This window comes from Podarcis filfolensis (assembly GCF_964270895.1).
Source record: "Podarcis filfolensis genome assembly, chromosome: 1".
NCBI lineage: Eukaryota > Metazoa > Chordata > Lepidosauria > Squamata > Lacertidae > Podarcis > Podarcis filfolensis.
In genome coordinates this window covers 56,591,156-56,614,220 of record NC_139604.1, presented here as the reverse complement: position 1 = coordinate 56,614,220, position 23,065 = coordinate 56,591,156, and the positions used below count along the sequence as shown (strand labels likewise).

General features: G+C 44.0%; 3 protein-coding genes across 15 annotated transcripts; 1 reads left to right on the top strand and 2 right to left on the bottom strand.

Moving 5' to 3' along the window:
* Positions 1-144: 144 nt before the first annotated feature.
* On the bottom strand, positions 145-4,890 carry TMEM216 (transmembrane protein 216). Of its 2 annotated transcripts, XM_083581121.1 has the most exons (6): positions 4,772-4,890; positions 4,592-4,738; positions 3,424-3,525; positions 3,031-3,123; positions 1,906-2,107; positions 145-794 (listed from the first exon to the last, which is right to left on the bottom strand). In XM_083581121.1, exons 2-6 carry the CDS (start codon positions 4,602-4,604, stop codon positions 779-781), a joined length of 426 nt encoding a protein of 141 aa, XP_083437247.1. In that variant the 5' UTR covers positions 4,605-4,738; positions 4,772-4,890; the 3' UTR covers positions 145-778. The 2 variants fall into 2 exon arrangements, with proteins under 2 accessions (XP_083437247.1, XP_083437246.1); XM_083581120.1 differs by lacking the exons at positions 4,592-4,738; positions 4,772-4,890 and having other exon boundaries at positions 3,424-3,562.
* A 754-nt stretch (positions 4,891-5,644) lies between these two features.
* TMEM138 (transmembrane protein 138) lies at positions 5,645-14,037 on the bottom strand. Of its 5 annotated transcripts, none has more exons than XM_083581057.1 (5): positions 13,906-14,037; positions 11,849-12,099; positions 10,295-10,466; positions 6,573-6,648; positions 5,645-6,346 (listed from the first exon to the last, which is right to left on the bottom strand). In XM_083581057.1, exons 2-5 carry the CDS (start codon positions 11,974-11,976, stop codon positions 6,234-6,236), a joined length of 489 nt encoding a protein of 162 aa, XP_083437183.1. In that variant the 5' UTR covers positions 11,977-12,099; positions 13,906-14,037; the 3' UTR covers positions 5,645-6,233. The 5 variants fall into 5 exon arrangements, with proteins under 5 accessions (XP_083437183.1, XP_083437185.1, XP_083437184.1 ...); XM_083581059.1 differs by lacking the exon at positions 13,906-14,037 and adding an exon at positions 13,811-13,833; XM_083581058.1 differs by lacking the exon at positions 13,906-14,037 and adding an exon at positions 13,448-13,750.
* Positions 14,038-14,170: 133 nt separating this feature from the next.
* CYB561A3 (cytochrome b561 family member A3) lies at positions 14,171-22,582 on the top strand. Of its 8 annotated transcripts, none has more exons than XM_083580975.1 (6): positions 14,171-14,308; positions 17,652-17,858; positions 18,381-18,589; positions 19,740-19,894; positions 20,552-20,708; positions 22,245-22,582. In XM_083580975.1, exons 1-6 carry the CDS (start codon positions 14,224-14,226, stop codon positions 22,266-22,268), a joined length of 837 nt encoding a protein of 278 aa, XP_083437101.1. In that variant the 5' UTR covers positions 14,171-14,223; the 3' UTR covers positions 22,269-22,582. The 8 variants fall into 8 exon arrangements, with proteins under 8 accessions (XP_083437101.1, XP_083437107.1, XP_083437108.1 ...); XM_083580981.1 differs by having other exon boundaries at positions 14,291-14,798; XM_083580982.1 differs by lacking the exon at positions 14,171-14,308 and adding an exon at positions 15,215-15,319.
* Positions 22,583-23,065: the final 483 nt, after the last annotated feature.

Here is a 23,065-nt window from a genome sequence, read left to right as displayed (position 1 = left end):
TCATGCAGTTAGGATGATTTGCAAAGCCTCAGTAATCTTAAAGATGTGTACCTCTCTTCAGTCCAAGAGGGGACCCCCATGCTTCTAGGAGCACTGCTGTTCTCCCAGTGTACCAATGTTTGTCTGAAGCGCCACATAGCTACAGTAGTTTAAAAATAAATATTTATTCCAAGGATGCAGTAGAAAACCAAGTATCACAAATTATCAATACACACCAATAACAACACTGATTTGGGGGAAGGGGCACAAGGCCTGCTGCCCTTATCCCTACCCCCATTCAGGAAGAGGGCACAGGAGGTAACACAACAATTAGGGAGGATGAGCAAGACTGCCCTCCTGAGTCACTGCACACATACAGTTAGAATGTATGAGTTGTTAGAATGTACCACGCTGGGGAATTCAAAGGACACACCAGCTGCAGGCAAAGTCTGATTATTAGGTGGCATTCACTGGCCCATAGTCTTTTGACTTGCGAGAGTCAATTACCCAAGGTACAAAGTTGGAATGGATCAATTGGCGCCCTCCAGGAGGATTGCAAGCTTAGTTAGGGTGGGTGGGTCTGTCATCTCATGAAAACTGTTTCCAGACACTGGAGACCCTGCTAATGGTGCTCTACCTGAATGAGCTTGAAATGAGATGTTGAGCCACCGCCTTTCAGCTTATTGGGGGAATTGGACCCACACCTCATCTTGTTCCAGCCACAGAAATGGAGGGTTCATGCAGCCTCTCTCCAATCTGAAGAGCACACGGTTCCATACATTGCAGCCCACAAAGGTTCTCAGTAAGAGTCCAAACTGCAGAAAATAGAGAGCGAAACGTGAGGATCTTAGCAACAGCAACAGCAAATACCTCTGCCTTCTTACCCAATTTACAGTGGAACAGACTGAACACCTATTCCAAGGATGGGGAACCTGCAGCCCTCCAGATGTTGGAATCCAACTCCCACCATAGCCAATAGTCAGTGATGATGGAAGTTGTCTAGCAACATCTGGGGAGCCCATGTTCTATTCCACTGATTCCCCTGTTTGAAGAAATAAGTCAACCAACATAAATATATGATAATCCACCTGTGCAATTTAGCATTACATCATTGAGCCTGAATCAATCAGAAAAAGAATGTCAAACTTGCATGTTCTCCCACAACAGCCAAGGAGGACTTCAGCAGGATTTTATGTTCTCTATTTCATTCTACTTTTAAAGAATCCTAGCTTAGCATTATGTCTGAACCAGGAATCTTGGTTTAAAACTCTGGTAAGTGCCATAATAAATCAACTTCACACTATGGGTTATGAAGTTGGCTTCTTAAACTGATCAGAGTTACAGTATACCAATTTCCAGAGAATATAACAGAAAGGTTTGCATTCAACACAGCGCTAAGAAGAAAGATTTCTCCTTGTGCAATTGAGCATATTCCCCACCTGCATGCCCCTTAAATCTGCTCTGGGAATGGCATGGGGCACAGAAGTCCCACTGTACTAATACTAATCCTTGCACTAGTGTGGATATTTGGTTGAATATTGTCCAGTCTTTGAGGGACATTAAAGGCTAAGCTAACACATTTATTACAGCTTAAGCTAGTCCATGAAAACTTATGCCATAACTAATTTGTTACTTTTTAATGTGCCACAGGACTTTTGTTGTTTTAAACCAGGATTCTTGGTTCCAAAATGATGCTAAACAGGGATTATTAAAAAGTGAAAGTAAATCCTTCCAAGTCCTCCCATCCATAAAGGAAGAGGATATGGGGACTCACACACGAGCCTGAAACTTCACTTAGACCTTTCCGTATAGTACTAAACCCAACATTACATGTAAATACAGTCAGTGTCTTAAAAAACAAAATCTAATCAATGCACATAAAAAAATATTTCCCTAAAATACCATAACGGTAGGCAAGTAAAGTACCTGGAGAAGGCAGCCAGAGTGAGAACACCCAGTAACAGCTCCACAGCATAGAAGAGGAGGAGGATAGCATTAAGGATGGCCTCCAGCCGCAGAGCATAAGTCTGCAGCAGCAGATAATAGGCTGCCATCACTGCTGCTGGAAACGTTAAAGCCAGACTGATAGCAAGTGGCACTTTCCGTTGACAGAGGTTCCCTTTTGAGCCTGCCATACACAGAAAATATGAAAAAGAAAATGCATAGACCTGTTCAGCATAAAAGCCACAGTATTTGGAATCTGAGGGCACAAAATGAATAGTTCTACTTTTCAGGGATCAGTTCTCATTTAACTAAATAAGTTAAAAAATTGTCCAGTAGCACCTTTGAGACCAACTAAGTTTGTTCTGGGTATAAGCTTTCGTGTGCATGCACACTTCTTCAGATACACTGAAACAGAAGTCACTAGACCTTCATATAGAATGGGAGGTGGGGTGGGGTATTTCTCGGAAGGGTAGTAGGAGATGGGTGATTGGCTCAATGGGTATGGTAAACCTGTTGACGACTGTGAACGATTTTTTGATTTTTTAAAAAATTATTTATTTCAACTGCGTCAGACCAACACAGCTATCTACCTGAATCAAGAATCATTTAACTGAGAATAAGGAATGGGATTTTGCATTTAACATTTATACTGTAGTTCATAAGCTAGTCTCAGGTCAGGAAGTACAGTCAGACTGGATGAATGGGATCTCATATTTCCACCTACATAATGTTGTCTTGCCTCCTACCTATTCCCGAATTAGGGAATGTACCACAGAGCCCCTTTTTCAGCCTTTGGGCATCATTTCATTGGAGGCACCTATTCTAGTTCAGCAGAATAATTAGGAAGGCCTGGAATGATGGAGTGAAGGCACTGTCAGCAATTTACACTCTGCTCAACTACTCTACTCTCAAACACCTTTGCTGTTGGAGAAGCAGAATTTATCGATGAGTGAACCACATTGATAATAATAATAAATTTTATTCATATCCTGCCCATCTGGCTGGGTTTCCCCAGGAGTCATCTTTTCAGGTCAAGTGCCATCAAAGATGCTCACAAAATGGCAGGTGAGTGCACTACTCATGGGAACATTTTTATTGAATACTCACCAAAAAATATCCGGGTCACTTCAATCCCAAGATAGAGAAAAAGCATAATCAGGTCCAAAGCCAAATTGGCAGAGGGGTAGGGCAACAGGAGTCCTAAGCGGGTACACAAATGGACATATGCATTAAGAGAAAAGCAAAGCCAGATGCCTCTTCCCATTTAATGAATTCCTTAATAAAAGAAGAGTGTCTGATGTTGGTTAACATCTAATGTAGCAGCTAGAATGACAACAAACAGTGGGACATGGATGGTTCTAAAAAAGGCTGTGAACTCTCAAGCAGCTACGTGAGGAATAAATTACACTATCCACTTTGTTCTTTCACTTTCTTCAGGTGAGAGCCACAAGGTAAATGTGTAAAAAAAAACCTTCTGCAGGCATCCCTTCGAAGACTCACCTTTATAGACAAATATGAAAATCTCCAGCAGAAAATAGGTTGCGTAATACCAGCCATTCAGGAACAGGAGAATCTCCAAAGGGGTGGAGGAGAGCTGGCGATCTAGGGGGTGAAACCAGAACATGATTATCTATGGGGTACACATTTTGTGTTCCACGCTCACCTTCTCTCAAAGAGGAGCAGTACAAACTTTCTTGAGAGACTATATTAGGGTTCATGTACACTTCATCTTGTCCCCCTGCTTTTGAGCTGAATCAGAGCCAATGGCAATTCTGGTTTTCCCAGGACTGCCATTTGTTCCAATCTATCCCAAGGTGGGTTTTCCCTCGGAAAGGAGCGGGGCAAAGGGTGTGAGTCAAGCAGAAACTGCTGCTAAGAATCCAAGCAGCAATGAGAAGGTCTCAGTTCAACTCAGTCAACAGAGACCGGTGGGAGGTGAAGGTTGTCAAAATGGAAGCCCTGAGATGACAACAGCCATTAGGGGACGCCAATATTTGGACAGGGCTGGACAAGGGCACAGAACACAAGCCTTGTGTGCAGCCACTCTCCATTTCGCCTTTCTTGCATTTGGGGGTGCACTGGATGTTGTGAGCTCAAAACTGGGGTGCTGTGTCCTCACCAGCTTAGCGTGGAACCTCAGCAAATGGTCTAACATACCTCAGGCAAAGGGAAACCAACCAGCAGCAGAGAATAAAAACCCCAGCCCACCGATCTGAACCCCTTGGAAGGGTCCAAAACCCCGTATTTGGACAGCTTAACATTAGGAGACGGTTGCGAAGGGGCAGCCTCCCAAAGGACGTGGCCCTGAGTCTACCACCCTCCTCTGGCAGGATGGTTTTTCTGGGGGAGCTCAGCGATAGGCTGAGCCAAGAGGCCCCGCATCAGGCTCTGGGGACCCGGGGGCCACTCCGCCTCCCTCCCCTTCGCTCTGGCTATTCCTTCCGCCTGGGGAGCGCTTGGCGGGATGTCTTCGGATCCCCGCCGTAGCTGCCGGGCTGCAGCCAGAGCCCGGTTCCCGTCCCTGCTGCAGGGCTCGGGGTGTCCTGGGCGGCGGGCCGGGCGAGCGGGGTGGGAATCAAGAAGAGCCGAGCCTTCCACGGGGATCAGTCGCGGTCACGTGACCTCGCAGCCCCCAGGGCCCTAGAATGCTGCCGGGACCCCGACTTACTGCGAGGCGCCATCTTCCATCGCCATGGAAACCGCTACGCAGGAAACCCACTTCCGGCGGAGCTCACGGCACGAAAGCGGGAGAGGGCGGAGTGGCGCGCAGCGTTCGCGGAGGCAGAAAGGTCTGGGTTGGCGAGGCGCACGCTCGCTCGTTCCCTCGCTCGCAACCAGCACGTTAGACCGAATGGACACAGAGCGGAGCCGCTCTATCCCTGGCCTCTTTGTGCCGGAAGACCCGTTAGAAAGGCAAAAAGCTCCATGCGATACCGGATATCGAACCACGTCTCTTTGGGGCGGAGGCCCAGATTCCGCGCGGGGACGGCGTCGCCTCGTCTCCATAGTAACCCATGAATGCTACCCGCGCTTCCTCCGCGCGAGTTGTGGAGGCAGGAAATTCTCCCGCCTTCTGATAAGGAGCGACACCTATTTCTTTGCTTGTTATGTAACGGCCCCGTTTTTCTTCCACCCTTTCCTCACACGCACATTTTTATTTTAGATTTTACAAGCTTTTTTTCCCGGGAAGCGGGGACAACATACACACACGCACATCATACAAAGCACCTCGGATTGCTCCGTTCACATGGCCCAAATGGCACTTAGCTCGTATATATCCGAAAATCCACTCCCAAATCCACCACTTAACAAGTTACCCAGCATCACCTCCTGACCTCGAAAGCTTTTTTATTATTCTTTTATTATTATTGTGGGGAACGCCCACAGCGTTCCACAGTTAATTCTACTGTTAGGAGTCCTGCCCCACATTTCAGAGTACAAGATTTCCTGGGTATTGCGCTTTAGGAACAAGCTTCTGTTCCCCCTCCCAGTTTATTTTTTCTGTGAATTTCATTATCTTACCCTAAACCACACACATGCCAGGCATAACATCCATTTGTTTCCTGTATTGAAATGTTGCTAAATTATATGGTTTATTTTTAATATCAATAGCACAACACAGAGAACTGCTGGTAATAAATCAAGCCTTGGAATGGAAAGAACACCCTTTTACTACCACACATTAGAGGAAAAACAATAAAGCAAGATCACCACACTATGGTTTCTGAAAAAGAGCCAATTTATTTTCTCACCATTTATAAAAATGCAAGTACAAAAGGGGAATCTAACAAGTCAATGAGAGTACATTTGCTCAGGCTGAATACTGCAAAGCCAAACCATAGTCTTTATGCCTTGTCACACTGTCAGAGGTACTAGTGAAGGCAGGAATCCTTTTCTGTCACAGGGGAGCTTAGGGCAAGAAAATATTCTCAAGGAGGAAAATGCAGCATTGCTACTCAGTGAGAGTTGTCAGCCAAATCTGTTTGGCACTTCAAATCGTTCCTCAGTAAGGCTGCAGCCAAATCCAGAGTGCAGTTTGCTGAACTGAAAGGAGGATTGTGGAGTGCTTGGAGACTGAGAAGCATATAGTAGCAAGCAGGGTATCCACAAAAGAGCAGTTTCATTGATGAGTAGCCTAATGTGCACGAATGTAGGAAAGGGATGAAGTCATTTGACCACATGAGATTTAGAACTTGACTGTAGGAGACAAATTGTAGTGGGAGGAGGAGAACTTGCTGCAAGATATTGGTAAAATCTCTGTGGACATTCTAGCAAGCTGGCCTCTGCTCCAAATGATCCAGAAGCAGCTGTCAACTGTGCGCTTGTGCAAACTCTTTCCGTAGCCAAAGAGAGTCCTGGTAGAAACGGGGATCTCCCAAGTGCACAGCCGTCCTCTTATAGAAATAGTAGTACAGCACAGCCACTGCAACCAATCAGAAATAAGTCACAAGCCAGCAAGGTCAACACCTGTATCAACTTTACTAGTTTTCTTACATTCAACTTCACCATTATCCCCCTGTCTACACTCCCCCTGCTCCCTGTCCCATCTACTTTCTGTGGGGAAGCACAGATGGAACCAGCCTCATTGATAAATTTTTAAGCTTTGCTCAGAAGTCATGACACAGGGGAGAAATGAAACTGCTTCGTACCCATTCTCTGGAAAACAAAAAGAGTCTGCAGCCCATCTGTCCACACAAAATAGTTGGAATTTTTCCAGCGGAGGTTCTGTAGGAAAGAAACGTATGAAATATTAAAGGCAGGAAATAGACTGTTCCTCCCAGAACAACCCAAAACAATACCAACCATCCTTTCAGACTTTCTTCAGTGCCCCATCTTTCTACCAAATTCCTTCAGAAACATGGCTCCAATTTTCCTACTCCCAATAATTATTTATATATTTGGGAAGCAGCAACATTCCTAACTCCTCCTCTTGAAAGTTCAGAGATTACTACAATCTCAAATAAACATTCTAGAAACCATGCAACAATCCAGGACAATAAAGAAGGCCTGTGGTATCCCATTGATTGGTGTGTCCCCTTCCTACATCCCACTCAAGAAAGCTTCCACATTTTTTCCAAGTATCGTAAACCAGGACTTATGCAATTGTATCTATAAAAATATTTTCACAGATAAAATAAAAACCAAAAGTTGATCCACATTAAAATTAGACACAATATTTGTTGAGCTTGTTGGAAAAAAAGAGTAATGATGTTAGTTCCACTACTAGAGAGTTTCCAAAACTCATGTTCCCAGTCATAATGGGCTATTCCAAGTCTTTCTTAACAGTTAGGCAACCAGACACCACATGGGATGGATGCCAGCACTAGGAGCAGCTCAGGGAGCAAAGAAAGGTTAATCGGATCAGCAGATTTATACAGAACAAGCAGACCTATTCTAGCTCTCAACAACTGATCACAGAAAATCCTCTTAAATCCTCCTGCCTCACCAAGCAATGTTTAAGAAAGCAGTAGTTCCCAACTTTCAAGCTAGATTGCTTCATCTAACTTCAAAGATGAGATATTAATTCCCTAAATATCAGATGACAAGATACTGGGACTTAACTACATTATATACCATTTTGTCCAGTGTATTCTAGGCAGGTTTACCATTTACAAATAATGGTGTGCAATCTTAAAAGAAATAGTAAAAAAAGAGATGGGGAATGAAAAGAAAAATAGGCACACTGAGTTATTCAAACTGGAAATGAGGCGAGATTGAAATAAATCTATTGTTAGCCTCCGTAAAGCCCTCACTCATCTAAAGAGAGCCAAAAAAATCTATAGGGTGGTACTAGACTATTGAGGCTGTAGATATGAGAAGGTTTTTGCCTTCAATGCAGTGAATTCATATCAATGCAAGCACTGCTTTGGAATTTAAACATTCTGTTCCAAGAAACCAAGGGTGCTGTACCACGAACTTTTATGACTCTTTGGCAGTATAGCCCATCATCAATGGTAAGTCATTGCATGTCAGTGACACCTGTTCATTGTAGTTGTTTGCTCCACTGAACAAAACTTGGACTGAATTGAAATATATACCCTTCAGTTAGGCAGCTGGATAGCAAGACACACAAAGAACCAGGAATAAGGACCTAGTTTTTAAATCACAACATCTGTTGATATTTGAAAAGTAAATCACACAGATCATTGCCTATTGCGACAACAGCAAAAATGCTGAGTGCTTACAATGGATCAGGGTGTCAAACAGAAAATACAGTTTGATCAACTAAAAGCTCAGAGACCAAATATACTTTCTGGCCACTGTTCCAAGACAACTTCTGCACAGCTTCCTGACACTTCCAAATACCCTGGAAACCTACAAATCTTTTGTCCCAAATGCTTCTGCCCTCTTTCCCTTTAATTACCAAAATTACAATGACCTCTGTTAAACTTCACAAATCTGTCCAGGAAAAAAAATGAATGATATAACAGTTATTAAAGCTCAAGATATGTGATATAGGACACTGCCTAGATGGACAAGACAAACCTAGGAGATAACTACAGAACTGAGCAAACAGAGCCAGAACAAAGAATATATTGCTCATTCTATGAGATTTCAATGATCCAATGGGTTCACACCAATCAACTAATAGCATAGCAAGATTCAATGGAATAATGGGCTGTGAACAATGCTGCAGCCAAGAAACTTACTTATACAGCCAATGATCAATAAATTAGAGAGGCCACCTTTATACAATATTACAAAATAGTAGTAAGCATATAACATTTCAACCAGACTTCACTAGGAGTACACTAATGCCAGTACTGAGCAAATTAGTGAGTCACATTCCAATACTCCATTTGTGTCCAAAGCTGCAGCTGCAAATCAGCATGGGTAGTTTGACAAAACTGCAGATAAAGTTTGGAAGTCTGTTATAAGAATCAAAATATAAATTTTCTTCTTGTTTCTTTTGAAAAAGACATCAGCCTTCCTTATTGTTGGGATTGTTTGTTTTTGCTTCATAAAATAAGAAAGAGTTAAAAGATTAAGAATAGATTCTGCTACAAGCATACTGAGCAGTGTTAAGGGGTACAAAGTCTATACATTACATTGAAAAGATGTGAAGACAGCACGAAGGTGAAATGTTTTGGTGCATGAAGCAACAAGAGAAACCAGGAAATTGGGCGGTGGGGGGAATTTGAAGGAGGAGCTGTTGCCTACACAGCTTCCAAATCATAAAAAGTGCCGGTAAACCAAGTCAAACAAATGTTAATAACCACTCAACTTACACATAATCACATGTACACAACAAGCTTGCCCTCAGTAAAGACCATAAGAGGGCAACTGTGATGGAGGATGCAATACATTAACTTAGGGTGCTTTGTGTGATTTGCTATCACATGAATACAGTATTAACAAAACGTACAATAGACCACTTAAATGACAGCTTAGGCAATTATTGCAAGGCCAATTATTTTTCATGGATCTCAGACACAGATATCTAAAAAGAATTAATGTGAGCAGAAGTCAGTGTAACAAGATGTCCGAAGAAAACAAGAATAATGGAGCACACTGTAAATTATGCTCATCAAGAGCAAAAGAAAAGTATGCTTGTTCAAGAAGATCTTAGAAAAAGAAGTGATTGGTATGTATGCAAGAAGTCCAGGGTGTGATGGTGAAGAACGAAGGACAGCTGAGAAAAACAGAACTGCCCAAAGGGGGGGGGGGAACACTGGTCAAAGAAGACAGTAAGGCCTCCTGTATCCAGCTAACCCTATCAATAGGAAATTCTAGCTTTATACTGACAAGATTCTGAAAGGTTGGAAGGTGAATTAACATGCCAAGCCACAATAATATATTGCATTATAACAGTTGCAACAGCTAGGACCCCTTCCAGTTTATCCTGTTTCATCAGACGAGCTTTTAAATGTCTTAAATACTATTTGGTTTATCTAATCCAACTCCTTCCCAGGTCTTTATTCCTGGGAACTCCTCAACCAATTCAATGAGACAGCTACTGTTCTACAAATTCTGCACACATTATTTATCACACAGAAGTTGGTACAAAAACCTGAGCTGCTTTTAAAAATATAATGGGCGTTGAAACAAATTTGGAAATCCACAGGTGGTGTTTGCAAGGGATTCCTAGGGTTCAGTAGAGAGCACTTCTATCTCTTCCACAGCTACCTGTCCTAACCTAACCTGCTAGTTTCTATTCATCCCTGCTCTTGCACAACATTTCTTCCATTTACCATACGGCTTTTTTGTTACATCCAAACCTCCATATTTAAAAACTACACAGTGCTAAACCTGGGGGGAGCATAAAATAAAGTTTGTTTCAACGTGTGTTTTCTTTGCTTGCACAATTACTCCTATATTCAGAATCTGGGCATCCTTGATAACCAGTATAAGCAATCATCTCCTGCCTTACCATGACCCAGATGTGGAAGGATATGCTCAAACCAAGGTATGTTGCTGACAAGACAATGGTCCCTTTAAATTTCTGGAACAGAAGATTAACCAGGCCAGCCTGGAAGACGAAGGTATTGAAGAACATGAGGAAGATGATGATGACATTGAAGAGGATGGCAATATCCTGAATGCTGTAAGACAGGCAAACATTTTAATGAGACAGAGATTGATAGATACATTATACACAGAGGTGTACCTAGGTTCCTTTGCATCCTTGGCAAGCTATATCATCACACACACACCCTGGTCCCTTGCACAATTGCATTTCTCCACCGAAGCACCCACATGCTGTGCATGCTTTGCCCAGCCTGCATGCTTTGCCCAGCCACCCATAGTATTGGAGGAGCGGCCCAGGGAGCACACAAACAGGCGAGCAAGTTCCTAGCCACTCCAAGCCAGAGTGGAGAGGCACAATTTTTGTGCACACACTTCAGGCCTGCACCCTTGGCAGGGGCTCACCTAACCAACTCCTAGGTATGCCCCTGCTTGTGGCTCTCCAAATACTACTGGACACCAGCTCCCCACCACCCATAGTCAGAGATAATGGGAGTTGTGGTCCAGCAACTTTTGGAGGGCCACAGGCTCCCCACAACTGTGGCTAAAGCCTAGTACTTGGAGAACAAAAAGCACATTAACATAGCTGCAGAAGTTTTCATTGTCCATGCTGCCAACTGAGACATTAGTCCACTAATTGCAGAGGAAAGGGAACCCCAAAACCCTTTCTAGAAGATTACAATGGAAATAATACCTGCTGCAGCTATCTCTATTTCCCCCCTGCTTATCACTCATTCTCATAATCTGGGGGTAGAACTTTATGTAATGGCAACTGAGCTAATAGCTGCTAATACCCACAGAGAAAAGATAGAATGAATGGATTATAATAGCACCACCCTTTTAAAAATATCATTCAACACAATACAGCCTATTAACTGCCGATGTTTCAGGAGTAGAGAAAGAATAATAATTTTCTTGGTATCTTTTATTCTACTTCATTGCTCCATTCCTCTCTTCTCTGGCACTCTCTTCTTCCCATTTTCCTGAATGAGAGTGTCCCAAGAAGAGTAGAAACAAACAGAAAGTGCATTCCTGTGCATGTTTACTCAAAAAAGTTCCACTGTGTTCAATGTGGCAAATTCTCTGTAATCCTAAGCACATTTACTATGGATCAAGTCCTCTTGTATACATAAAGGCTTAAGCTGCAATTCTATGCACACTTACACAACAGTAAGCATGACTCAAAACAATGGGACTTCCTTCAGAGTCCACATAATATATAAGATTGCACTATTGCTCCTGAGTAGACATACTAACCATCTCTTCTCCATTCCAAATCACTTATTCAAGCACTAGTCTACAGTTCTATCCAAGGACCTGAAGAGTAATCACATTTTTGATCCCTACAGCTTATTTAAGAGCTCATAGCACTGTTGAGCATCTTTTCAGAGACAAATGTATACAAGCCCTTTAAAAAAAAACAGACAATGACAAGCACCCACTGTTGTGCCATACTCACATGAAAAGCACAAGCTGGATGACGGGCGCCATGCGCAGCAGCTCTGAGAAGGAGTTGACAAAGAGGTCATAGAACAGCAGTAGGAACTGCAAGGAAAGCACCAGGCTATAGTTGCTGGTTTGGAGCATCTTCCTTGCCTCAGTGTCTGCATCCCAGATGAGAGGGACACCTCATGCTCACACAACAGACAGATACAAACTTTTTCCTACAGCGCAATCACTCATAGCTCCCTTTGGGCAGAGACCTAAAACCTGCAGAAACACCAGGTGGGGGGAAAGAGGGAGAATATGGTGAGCCACACTTGCAATAATAGGGGGGGGGGCATCACAAATCTGGAGCACACCACACACAATCTAGCACTAGAGAGCAAAGATAAACCAGTCAGAAATACAAACAATGAATAAGAATCCCTTTGTTGAAGTAAGACTGGTTGCACCGTTAACTGCTATTGCCTAACACTGTTCTTAACACTTTTCGGTGAGCTAAGAACTTTACTCTTGCTGCCCCTCCGCGGCTTTTCTCCTATTTCTACACGGGGGAAAGCAAAGCACGAGGGTGGCGAGGGCTGACTGGCCACAGCCACCTACAAGGGGCTGGAAAAGGCGCTTTTTCTTCCTAGGCAACACGGATCAAGCCCCACGGACCTCATCGCCTTGGTGATCAAAGATTTCGATCCGGGTACACGCGATCTCGTTCTGTGGGCTCCCAAGCGCCCTCGACCTCACGCTCCCCGTGTTAAGTAACGGGGCAGGACAGGTCGCGAAAGATAGGCCCGCCGCTGCTCCAGCTCGCTCTTTGCTCCCGGCCCTCACCTGGCGCGGCAGTTGCCCGTTCCCATGGAGACGGTGCAGCCACTCAGGGGAGCGTAGGAGGCAGCCTGGCCGGAAGCTGCCGCGCTTGCGGTCACGGTCACAGAGTTGTAAATGACAGAGCGGACGGAGATTCTCGTGGCCCGGATAGGAAACTTCCGCCCTGCTTCTGGAAGCCATTTATAAAGTCTTCCACGGGGCGGAAGTGAATGCATCTGAAAGAAACCCGTGATTCTACAGCGGCTTAGAGGGGACTACTTTTTTTTGATGCTTAGTTTTTTTGTTTTTTTGTTTTTTTAAACACATTTAAAACATGGCGCAGCACACTCGGATCACATTTCACCATCTCTAAATTGTGTGTGTCGGGGTTTGTGGCTTGGAGACCTGCTTATAACAGCCCTGCAAGGACACTATTAATGGTGCAGGTCAGAAGTAGCACGAACGTTTGCATTTGCAGGTTACAGGAGTCTAGTTCATTTGTCTCTTCATACCACCCTCATCCACTAAACTCCGTAGACTCCACGCTACACTCGCAAATGTTTACAGGGGTGTGCGCGCGCCTCTCACCTGATACAAGACCCCGAGTTAGAAAGATTATAGACTCCTCTCTTTGCTGCTACTTTTTGCTCGTTATGTAGACACCTGCTTCCCAACTATTGCTAAAGTAAAATCTTCAATTTCTCCTTTGATTTCTATGAGCAGTTGAAATTCCGCGTGCAGACAACCGCGGGCGCTCTTTTTCTATGATACATGGTGCGGAGGGCGTGTTTTTGTTTTTGCCTTTATTTACCCTTTGCCGCTGATCTGGCTTTTGAGCTTTTCTGGTGGGTTATTACCACTTCGGTGCGAAAGAAAGAATTCTCTTCCTTCCTTCGGTCTCCTTCAGCGCACTAAACTGGGGCTTCCAGCAGCTGGAGAGGCATTCCACCATTTGATGAAATCAATCCGTGCTTACTGCCTCAATTTTTAAAAATGGAGACAGTCGTTCCAGTGGAATCAGACCACCAGAAATCTATTTTTGTTTTGATATCACAGCTACAGGAGCGAAATCCTGCAGCGCGATTTCAGCAGATTAAGGGGCACCTAACGCCGCTGCCAGTCTACAATAATAACTTACTGGCTGGAACAGGGAGTTATAGAAAAGGTTGCTAACCTGACAAAGCTCCTCCTTTGCCTTCAGCTCTTGCTGTGTGACAGTCAAAACTTCGTCACGTGACGCGTTTCCTATTAATACACCTGTATACACACCTGCAATATACCTATACCAGCTCAATTTGCCGGGCACTTAGGCATCCAGGAAGTCCCTCATCTCTTTGACGCAAGGGAAAACTTTAATGACGGGTGCACCTAGGTACATTGCAAAGGCAGAAGCAAACGAAGAGGCTTGTAAAGCTCCTTAAATGAGAACTTTCCCGGCTCGATTCTCCGCCGTGTTCATGCCCAGCAGGATACTGTACAGTACTGTACAGATCTTGCTGAGAAAACTACATTTCCCAGAAACCCGTCTTGGTCTTGGCTGGGCAGTGCCATAAACTGCGTCTAGACTAGTCTGGAGTGCCTCCTATCATGAGCAGAGACGATGGAGCTGAAGGGGACCTGGAGCTTTGGAACTACTTTTCCCGGCGCTCCCCGCGACTCAGACGGAAGCGAGGTGTGAGCTGTTGCTTGTATTTCTCGGTTCTTTGAGTGCGTGGACGCAGCTGGGTTGCGAAAGCAAACCTTGACCCTTGTGTGTGCGCAATCCCTCTTGCGGCTGTTCCCAGGCGCTTCCCTGCAAGGGGCGATCCCGCTACCCATTTATACGTTATGCTGTCTAGCAAGTGTCACTTCCTTATTGCTCCTCATATGTGCTTTAATGGCGCGGTCGGGGGTGTGCACTGGGCAGCAGAACCCGCAGTGCTTGAAACTCCTTGCAAGTTGCTCTCTGGAACTGCTGTAGGTTCAGCTTCGCTCGACAGCCTGGCTCCAATAGATGCTTCGTGTGCTAGTTGAACAGAGATGCGACTGGGGATCCTGCAGCCCTGCAGGTGCTTCTGGACTCCAGCTCCCATCAGCCTCAGCCACAAGGGGGAGGTGGCCTGGGTGATGGGTGTTGTAGTCTATCAGTATCTGGAGATCAGCAGGTGCCCCAGTTGTGCAAGGTAACTTGTACTGTATGTTGCTTACGAATTGGTTGCCGCAGCAAACCAATTTATCGCTTAAATGCCAGCAGCTTTCTTGCGGCAAAGCACTGGACGTCACGGGACTTTGTGCTTTATTGTTAACTTTATGAGGCTGGAGTTGGTTCCTTGTTCAGCACGCATGAGGGAGCAGCCTGAATATGGAACTGACGTTTGCACACTTCTGCGCCTTGCGATAAGTTGTCGGCAGTCGCGTTTCACTGCCAGCGTCACCCCGAGAGACTGCCAGCTATAAGCTTAGCATTCTCTCCCATCCAAGGTGTTTTTTGTTTTTTTTTTTTGTTTTTTTGCATTGGCTGCCGTTATGTTCATGAAACCGAGAGACGGTGAAATTCAAGGCTAAAAGACAGGGTAGTTTGTCACAAGTTAAATCTGTTCACCAGTCGATGCCAGAAATTATTCTAATTTAAATATCGACCCACAAGTGCTTAAAGTCCTCCATCTCTTTGGAAGCAAAGGAAAGCAAAAGCAGCAACCACCTGGTGCGATTTTCAAAAGGGGCTCTTTGGCATGGTAGTGCATCAGTGTTTATTAGTTATTGCCACAGTGGCCATTTTCTGCTCTTTGACCCCGCTTATACTTTGCAGTAAAGCTATAAGACTGTAAGTAAAAAGGTTGATCATAAAGATAAATGATTCTAATCTGGTAGCTGGTCAAAACATGTTAGCAAAACCATATTTTGAATGAAACATTTCCAAAGTTGGCTGTGGTTTCTATGTATTTCTTTTCTTATCTTACACCTACTTACCCTTGATGTTTACACTTCCTTTCCTAAGGGTGTTTTAATACTTTGTTCTAAATCTATTGATGGGGTTATTTTGTGTGTGTATGTTGTTATGAATTTGTGGGGTGAGAGACACTCTAAATTCCTGGGTCCAATAAAAGTTAGAATTAATCAAGTACTGGGGAGTTAAAACTGCCGAACACTGAACCACTAGAATATTAACATTAACAACAACAACAACAACAATTCTATACTGCCCTTCATCCAAGGATCACAGGGCGGTTTAAAATATAAAAGCACCAAAATGCATGCCATAGTAACAAACAAAAACACAGTAGTTACTCTGTGCTGGACAGCAGAGGGGTGTGAGCCCCTCCTCCTTCTAGAGAGGTAGATAGTAATACAAATGGCCGTTTTTCAGTTGCAGTGGACTGATGTAAGCAAGAGGGAAAATAGTTTTGGGAGGGAAGCAGAGTCTCTGGAGAAAAGGAGGTCACAGCACAATGTGGGCTGACAGTTTGAATCCAGTGTGGCAGCAATGGTAGAAACAGGGCCCTCCTGAACTGTAAAACTCCCCCATATAATTGTGGGAATTGTAGTTTGTAAAGGGTGCTGTGAATTGTAGCTCGGTGAGAGGCAAACTACAATTCCCAAGCTTATTTTGAGGAAGCCATGAGCTTTGAATGTAAATGTATGGTATGGGTGTGACCCCAAACTGAACTGGCAACTTTAAACAATTTTTTTGTGGGCTATGCCCCTACAGAAACCACACAGGACACAGCTGCTCAGCAGCTTTCACTTTTGCATCAGCACATTTTCCTCTTGGTGTACGTGGTGAGTTAATGGCACAAAAGTTTCAGTAGAACTCTCCAGTTCATGACAAGATGCTAGTAGAAGTTGCCAGCCATCCAAACTGAGAGTCTGGCTGCAGTTAGACAAGAGGCTTGGTTTTTTTTTAAAAAAAGACCCTAGATCGTCATTCACTTAACTTCCAGCCCACCTTTGCACTGTCAAGAGCAATGTTTCAGTCATTGCCATAGTCTTTTAATGCACACACTCTGCAAGCTTCTCACTTCTGTCTTGAAAGCAGAAGTTGGGATGATCTTGTGACTGTTGTCTCCCTCCAGGACCCAGTGGTTGCAGGTGCAGCATCTGTGCAGGGCTGCTGGGTTGGTAGAAAAAGTCTGTGGTTTGCACCTTTCACTGTGGGGACAGTTCGTAACTAAATTTGAAATCTAATGTGAGGCTATCTGTTTTCTTATGCAATTGACTGCAGTGACCTTTATTTTTGGGTGAAACTCAGCTATGGCTCTTAGATCAAGTTGGATCCAGTAGTAGCCAATCTAATTTCACTTTATGAGTGCCAGTGTTGCTTACACAAAAGTTTGCCTTGGATATCAGAATTGGACATAACACATGGTATCTGCTGCCTAACTAGATTTAACTAAATTGGAGTTGCATCCTGCCAGATCATATGATCAATTCAGTGTAGGTTCTGGTTCCTGATCAACAACTGTGGGACTGTTTTGTTTCTCTGGAAACTTTCTCTTCAGTAACATGTGTACTCCTTTGGTGTTTCGGTGCGACTTGGCTTTGGGAAGTATGGAATCATCAGTACCATTTACTTTCCGAAGGAAGTAATTGAGCCTCCTTCTTTTAGTGGACAGGGGCTGCAGACAGTAGAAGCCCCTGCTGACACAGTTGGATATAGTCTGTGAGGTGTGTTATCCCATTGGACAAGCTGCTGGTAACTGCCAACCTTGACTTTTGAGAGAATGTGGTTAGAATGTGAATTGCCTTAACCAGCCTGGGGAAATTCCAGATCTACCTTCCACTTAGCTGTGAAGTTTTGATGTTTCATGGTCTGTGGTGGACATACTGTACTATTGAAATCAGTTCCTCTGACCTAGCGTCTGAGACTCCACCCTATTTTGGGTTACAAAACTGTGTGACAGAAAAACAGTTTTCTGCTGAAGGGAGGAAAGCAGAACTAGGTAGTAAGGAAAGGGAGGAGGCAAAAATCTTGCTGGTGCCAGAACCAGCAGATGGTTGGATAGTTTTTACAGCTAGCTGGTCTCTTGCCTTCTCAGGTGTGCTCCCTGTGAACAGGATGATTCCCAGAGTCTCATTCTTGCTGCTCTCAATCCTACTGGGAATTCTGGGGATCTTGTGTGTGGTGTTCACAGTCTACTGGACCCAACACTGGCTTGGTGGCTTTGCCTGGGATGGTTCTTCTCAGATGTTTAACTGGCATCCAGTTTTCATGGTGACAGGCATGTTGGTCTTGACTGGTGCAGGTAAGTGAAAAGAGGATCCAATCCTTTTCTGATTTCCCCTCCTCCTGCCCCAGTAGCAGAACTGATATTAACATCCTATACAGTGGTATCTCAGGTTAAGAACTGAATTCATTCTGGAGGTCCGTTTTTAACCTGAAACTGTCCTTAACCTGAAGTACCACTTTATCTAATGGGGCCTCCCACTGCCACCGCATGATTTCTGTTCTCATCCTGAAGCAAAGTTCTTAACCCAAGGTACTCTTTCTGGGTTAGCTGAGTCTGCACCCTGAAGCATATGTAACCTGAGGTACCACTGTATCCTTTTAAGTGTGTTTGTGAGCGGGGGGGGGGGCTTTTTTATTATGTATCTTGTGTTTTTATCTTGTGTTTTTATGCTGTGAACCACCCTGAGATCATTGGCTGAAGGGCAGTATACAAAACAAGCAAACCTGGGAATCAGTGACTTGGCTATTTTGGGGGGATGTGGGATGGGTGCCTGAGCTATCTTGGCTCTAGTGACTTCTCCCCCTCTCTCTCCTCCAGCGGTGCTAGTGTATCGCGTGCCCCTCTCTTGGTCGGGGCCCAAACTGCCATGGAAGCTGCTGCATGCAGGACTGACCTTGGCAGCATTCATCCTAATTGTCCTGGGACTGGTGGCCGTCTTTGACTATCACAACAAACAGGGCATTGCCAACATGTACTCCCTCCACAGCTGGCTAGGGCTTGGTGCTGTGCTGCTCTTCTCCTGTCAGGTGGGTAAGAACCTAAGAACCTGTAGCTTGGTGGCAGAGCACATACTTTGCATCGGGTGTGGGGAACATTCACCCTCCAGATGTTGCTGAACTACACTTCTCATCATCCCTGAGCATTGGCCATGCTTGCTAGGGCAAATGGGAGTTGCTGTGCTGCAACATCTGAGGGCCAAATATCCCCCACCCCTGTTTTACATGCAGAGGGTACTTGGTTCAGTCCCAGTCACTTTTATATAGGGTCGGAGCAGGGGGAAACCTGCCTGAAACCACCGCTTTTAGTGTTCGGGAGGGATACACAAACTTCAGGTTTGTTGGATCTACTTTGGGGGTTTTTCTTCACAAGAATCCCAAGAGCTACCAACCAGAGCTAGGTGCAAATGACATATTTGGAATTAAATAAGGTGGTTGCCTCCTAGCACAATCTCAGCCCATGAATCCCAGTACTGGGAAAGTTGCCATTTATAGATCTAACCTCCTTGAATTCATCATAATACTTCTAAAAGCAAAGTATTTTGGTGGGTTGTCACCAGTGCTTTTTTCTGGGGGGACACAGGTGTACGCATACCCCTAAACATTTTGTGAATTTAATTTTGGCCTCATTGACGGGCAGTATTTCAATATGAATAGGAAAATGAGAGTACTCCTAAACTTTTTTTTTTTTTTTTAGGAAAAAAGCACTGGTTGTCACCCACATTGCATAGAAGATATACTTTTGTCTTAAACCTGCTGACTGACACTTCTTGTATTTTCTGAGAGTGAATAATTTGTTGTAGCCACCCTTTTCATAAATATTAGGTTTCCTCCCTCTTGGATAATCCCCCCCCACTTAATCCCTTCACCATGTGCACATGTGGTATTAAAAGTTTGTTTCAAAAATTTTATTTATTTATTTAAAAAGTTATCTGTAAAAGTGCAGTAAATATTTGAAAAAAAACCTAACCTAAATTGTTCACTGGTTGCTGTCTATCTCCCCGCCCCCCATGCTCTCATAGCTAGTTTGAGATTTTAGATATGAATATAATAAAACAAATACTTCTGCAAATCTGGTTGCTGCATTACACGTGCTCAGTCCCTGTGCAGATACCATGCTGAGTCCTTCGTCCAATATGGGTTTCTGAAAAGATCCCAATTTCTTATCTCTTCCATCCAGTGGGCCATGGGCTTTGCTTCTTTCTTGCTGCCTTGGGCTCCCACCTGGTTCCGAGCCTTGTACAAGCCCGTCCATGTCTTCTTTGGCTCTGCCATCATCCCTTTAGTTGTGGCCGCCTGCATCTCGGGCATCAATGAGAAGCTTTTCTTCAAACTGTGAGTAGCAAAACAGAGAGGGCTTGATACTGGGAGGAGGAAATAGTCCACGCTAAAAAGACAATGGAGAATATGTTGCTGGTTATTTGCACTGGAGAGAGTTGGCAGTCTTCTGGGGTACAAATAACGAGGGATGAAGAGGAAGCTGCTCAGCCTGGTCCAGATTGATAGCAGTCATTATAAAGTTTGAAAGCAATGATAGCTTTTAGACCAGGAATAAGGAACATATAGTTTGGCAACATTTGAAAGGCCACTGGTTCCCCATCTCTGTTTTAGAAGTACAGAAGGGAAATGTGTCCACGAGGCAATGGGGAACCTGAGAAGGTGGTTAAGCCACACGTAGCAGCAGCAGACAGGAATGCGGAGCTAGTGTCTGGAGGCTTGTAATGCGAAGATAGTGTTCTGCTCACTAGGTCATTGTACACATTTAATTGAATATAAGATGTGCTCCAGCCTTGAACCCAAATGCATTACTTGGGTGTCTGGGACAGCAGAATGGCTGTTGAAGCAAAGCTACATATGGTGAAAGAGATTACGTGGCTTAGTATAGATTTTTGGCACTATCCAGATATTTCCTTCTTTATGGGTCTCTGGGGAGGTGTTTGTGGTGCTGTTGGCTTTTCATCAAGCATTTTTGCTTTTTGTCTGTACTTTTAGAACAAACACAACCACACCCTACGCTCAGCTTCCTGCAGAGGCATGGTTTGCCAACATATTGGGGATGCTGATTCTGGTCTTCGGGCTACTGGTGCTGTTTGCCCTTGCCATGCCAGTATGGAAGCGTCCAGATGTGAATTTGCAAGATACCCAAGAGGTGGTATTATTCTTGTTGTTGTTGTTGTTATTGAGCTTTAAGATTTATTTATTTTACTACAACTATTTCCTGCCTATCCTTCAAGGCATCACACAAGGTTTTCTGTCTCCCCCACTACAATTTATCCTGACAACAACCCTGTGAGGCAGGTTAGGCTAAGAGGGACTGGCCAAAGTCACCCACTGAGCTATGTGGCTGAGAGGGGATTTGAACCTGGATCTTCTTGGTCCTAGTCCAGCACTCTTGTCACTATACCATACTGGCTCGAACCCACTGATGTCTGTTGAGTTTAAATGGTAGTGTGTACTAGCTTGGACAAAGTAGCGGAGGGATGGGGGAAGAATTTTTCAGAAAATGAAACTCTTGTTCAACTGTTGTTAGGATGAGAGCAGCGTATTTTCGCTGTGTACAAACAAGAGTTCCAAGTAGATTTGGTGCATCCCATGTTTACATGTTTTTTTTCTGTCATCCACATGATTTTATCCTCCTTCAAGTAGAAACTTGCACCACCTCCCAATAATTCAGATTTATTTGATACATGATAATGCAGTATTTGATAATGCAGTAAGGGGGGGGGGGAATCCAACATAAAACCACATGCTACCCAAATATGAATGTACTAAAGCACATTATGTGGGTGACACCCATATACATACGTGTGTGATGATGTTTTGCTGGGTGTCATGTTTTCATCATCACCTCTACTTCTGATGACAAGGCTCAATGGGCTTCTGGTGGGGCTGAGTATGACCTCATATATGCTTTCCCCCTTTCTTTTTTTTATAAAAAAATCTGTTTTCTGCAAATCTGGTATATCAGAAAACTTGTATCTATATTTCTTTTAATGGCTGTGCACACGTAAGCAAATACCTGTGCAAATGCTCATAATGGACCGCAGGTGTCCTTAAGTCAGGGAGGGGTTCTATAAAGTACTAATGGGGAAGTACTAATTGAGGAGAGGGGGGACAATAACACATAGTATGAGTATAGCCCATCAAGAACTGACCGATAGTATGGACAGGAGACATTAAACTTCATTAGATTTTGGGTTGTGGGTTTTTTGGTTTTATTTTATACACACACACACACACACACACACACATATGCAAAAATGTTCATTGCATACCACCCTAACGAAGGAAAGAACTGAACAGTGGGGCGTATTTTTGAGATTTCATTTTCGGTTAATGATAAGACAAGTTCCTTGTGGATTAATTATTAGTCTGACTGGCTTCCAAAAGTTCTCTGTCCTCTTCCCCCATAGCCTCCATGGGTTTATATTGCAGAACATTTGTTTTGACAACACTGACATAGAATGACACATGTGTATAGTAGTGGAACTTATCCCTGGCAAAAGGAGCAACAGTATGGGAGCTAAATCCTAGAAACCTGGTCTGGATTTTCTCTGCAAGAGGGCTAGACTGAACATCATAAGCAATAGACAATATGTTCTGAGAGAGTTTAATATCTGAGAGTGAGATAGAAAGCTTGTGGAATCAAGCTTTATTATTTACTTCTGGTGTTCTTTTTCTACAGCCCTTGCTACAGGAGGATAAATGAAGCAGCAAACAGGAAGGATTGTGATCCAGACCTGTGTGGTGGCCTGTTCTCCACTGAGATCTTCAACCGTTCTTGCTTCTGTTTTCAGAGCAAGAGTTGAAACTTTAATTGTGGCACTGAATTGTCTGGCCTTCTGGGTACTTTATTAATTCCCCCCACCCCACCCCAGTTGTTGAGCTGCTGGAAATCCAGGTATCTCTGAACAATTCATTTCTTAGTTGCTATTGTGCCATTATGACAAGTTCCCAGATTTTTGTACTTCATGGACTTATTAGAAACCTAAATTATCAGATGAAATAAATGATTCCTTCTAATTGTTTTACTGTTGGATTTGCAGGTGCTTCCACACTAGATGTTCAGCATGGAATTGTCATGCTTCAGGCATTCACTTTTGAATAGGGCATCCATACAGTGCTGACATCCATGTATTGTCCTCCGGTGTTTTCCTGTGACTCTTGTCAGGTATTTGTATGTGTTTAAGAACAGAAAAACAGCACAATTCTGAAGGTGTCTGCGGCCTTAGCATTACTCATCCATCTTCTTAAAGGGATGGAGTTTCAATGAGTGTGTCCAGATGAGTGTCTCCTACTGCTATCAATCATGACCCTCCCATTATAAGCAGAATTGCAACTGATTATCCACCTGCCTCTGGTGCTCTGATGCAGTGTCTGCATCTCATATTTTGTCCACATGGTGGGCATGACATAACTGTATGGACAAGGTTATATCCTTCTTCACCTGTTTCTTCACCTGTTGGTTGGCTGCCACACGTCTCCTTTTCCTCACATTTTGAAGCG

Bases quoted from the DNA above. Each gene is read 5' to 3' on its own strand.
- TMEM216 (XM_083581120.1), bottom strand. From the start codon at position 3,547: ATGTTCTGGTTTCACCCCCTAGATCGCCAGCTCTCCTCCACCCCTTTG. The intron at 3,124-3,423 runs GTGAGTCTTCGA...GTACCCGCTTAG, and splicing joins TTTCATATTTGTCTATAAAG to GACTCCTGTTGCCCTACCCC. The intron at 2,108-3,030 runs GTGAGTATTCAA...TGTGTATGGCAG, and splicing joins AGTGACCCGGATATTTTTTG to GCTCAAAAGGGAACCTCTGT.
- TMEM138 (XM_083581057.1), bottom strand. From the start codon at position 11,976: ATGCTCCAAACCAGCAACTATAGCCTGGTGCTTTCCTTGCAGTTCCTA. The intron at 6,649-10,294 runs GTAAGGCAGGAG...TCTTTCCTACAG, and splicing joins CCTTCCACATCTGGGTCATG to AACCTCCGCTGGAAAAATTC. The intron at 6,347-6,572 runs GTACGAAGCAGT...GATTGGTTGCAG, and splicing joins TTTTGTTTTCCAGAGAATGG to TGGCTGTGCTGTACTACTAT.
- CYB561A3 (XM_083580975.1), top strand. From the start codon at position 14,224: ATGAGCAGAGACGATGGAGCTGAAGGGGACCTGGAGCTTTGGAACTAC. The intron at 14,309-17,651 runs GTGTGAGCTGTT...TTGCCTTCTCAG, and splicing joins GCGACTCAGACGGAAGCGAG to GTGTGCTCCCTGTGAACAGG. The intron at 19,895-20,551 runs GTGAGTAGCAAA...CTGTACTTTTAG, and splicing joins GAGAAGCTTTTCTTCAAACT to AACAAACACAACCACACCCT.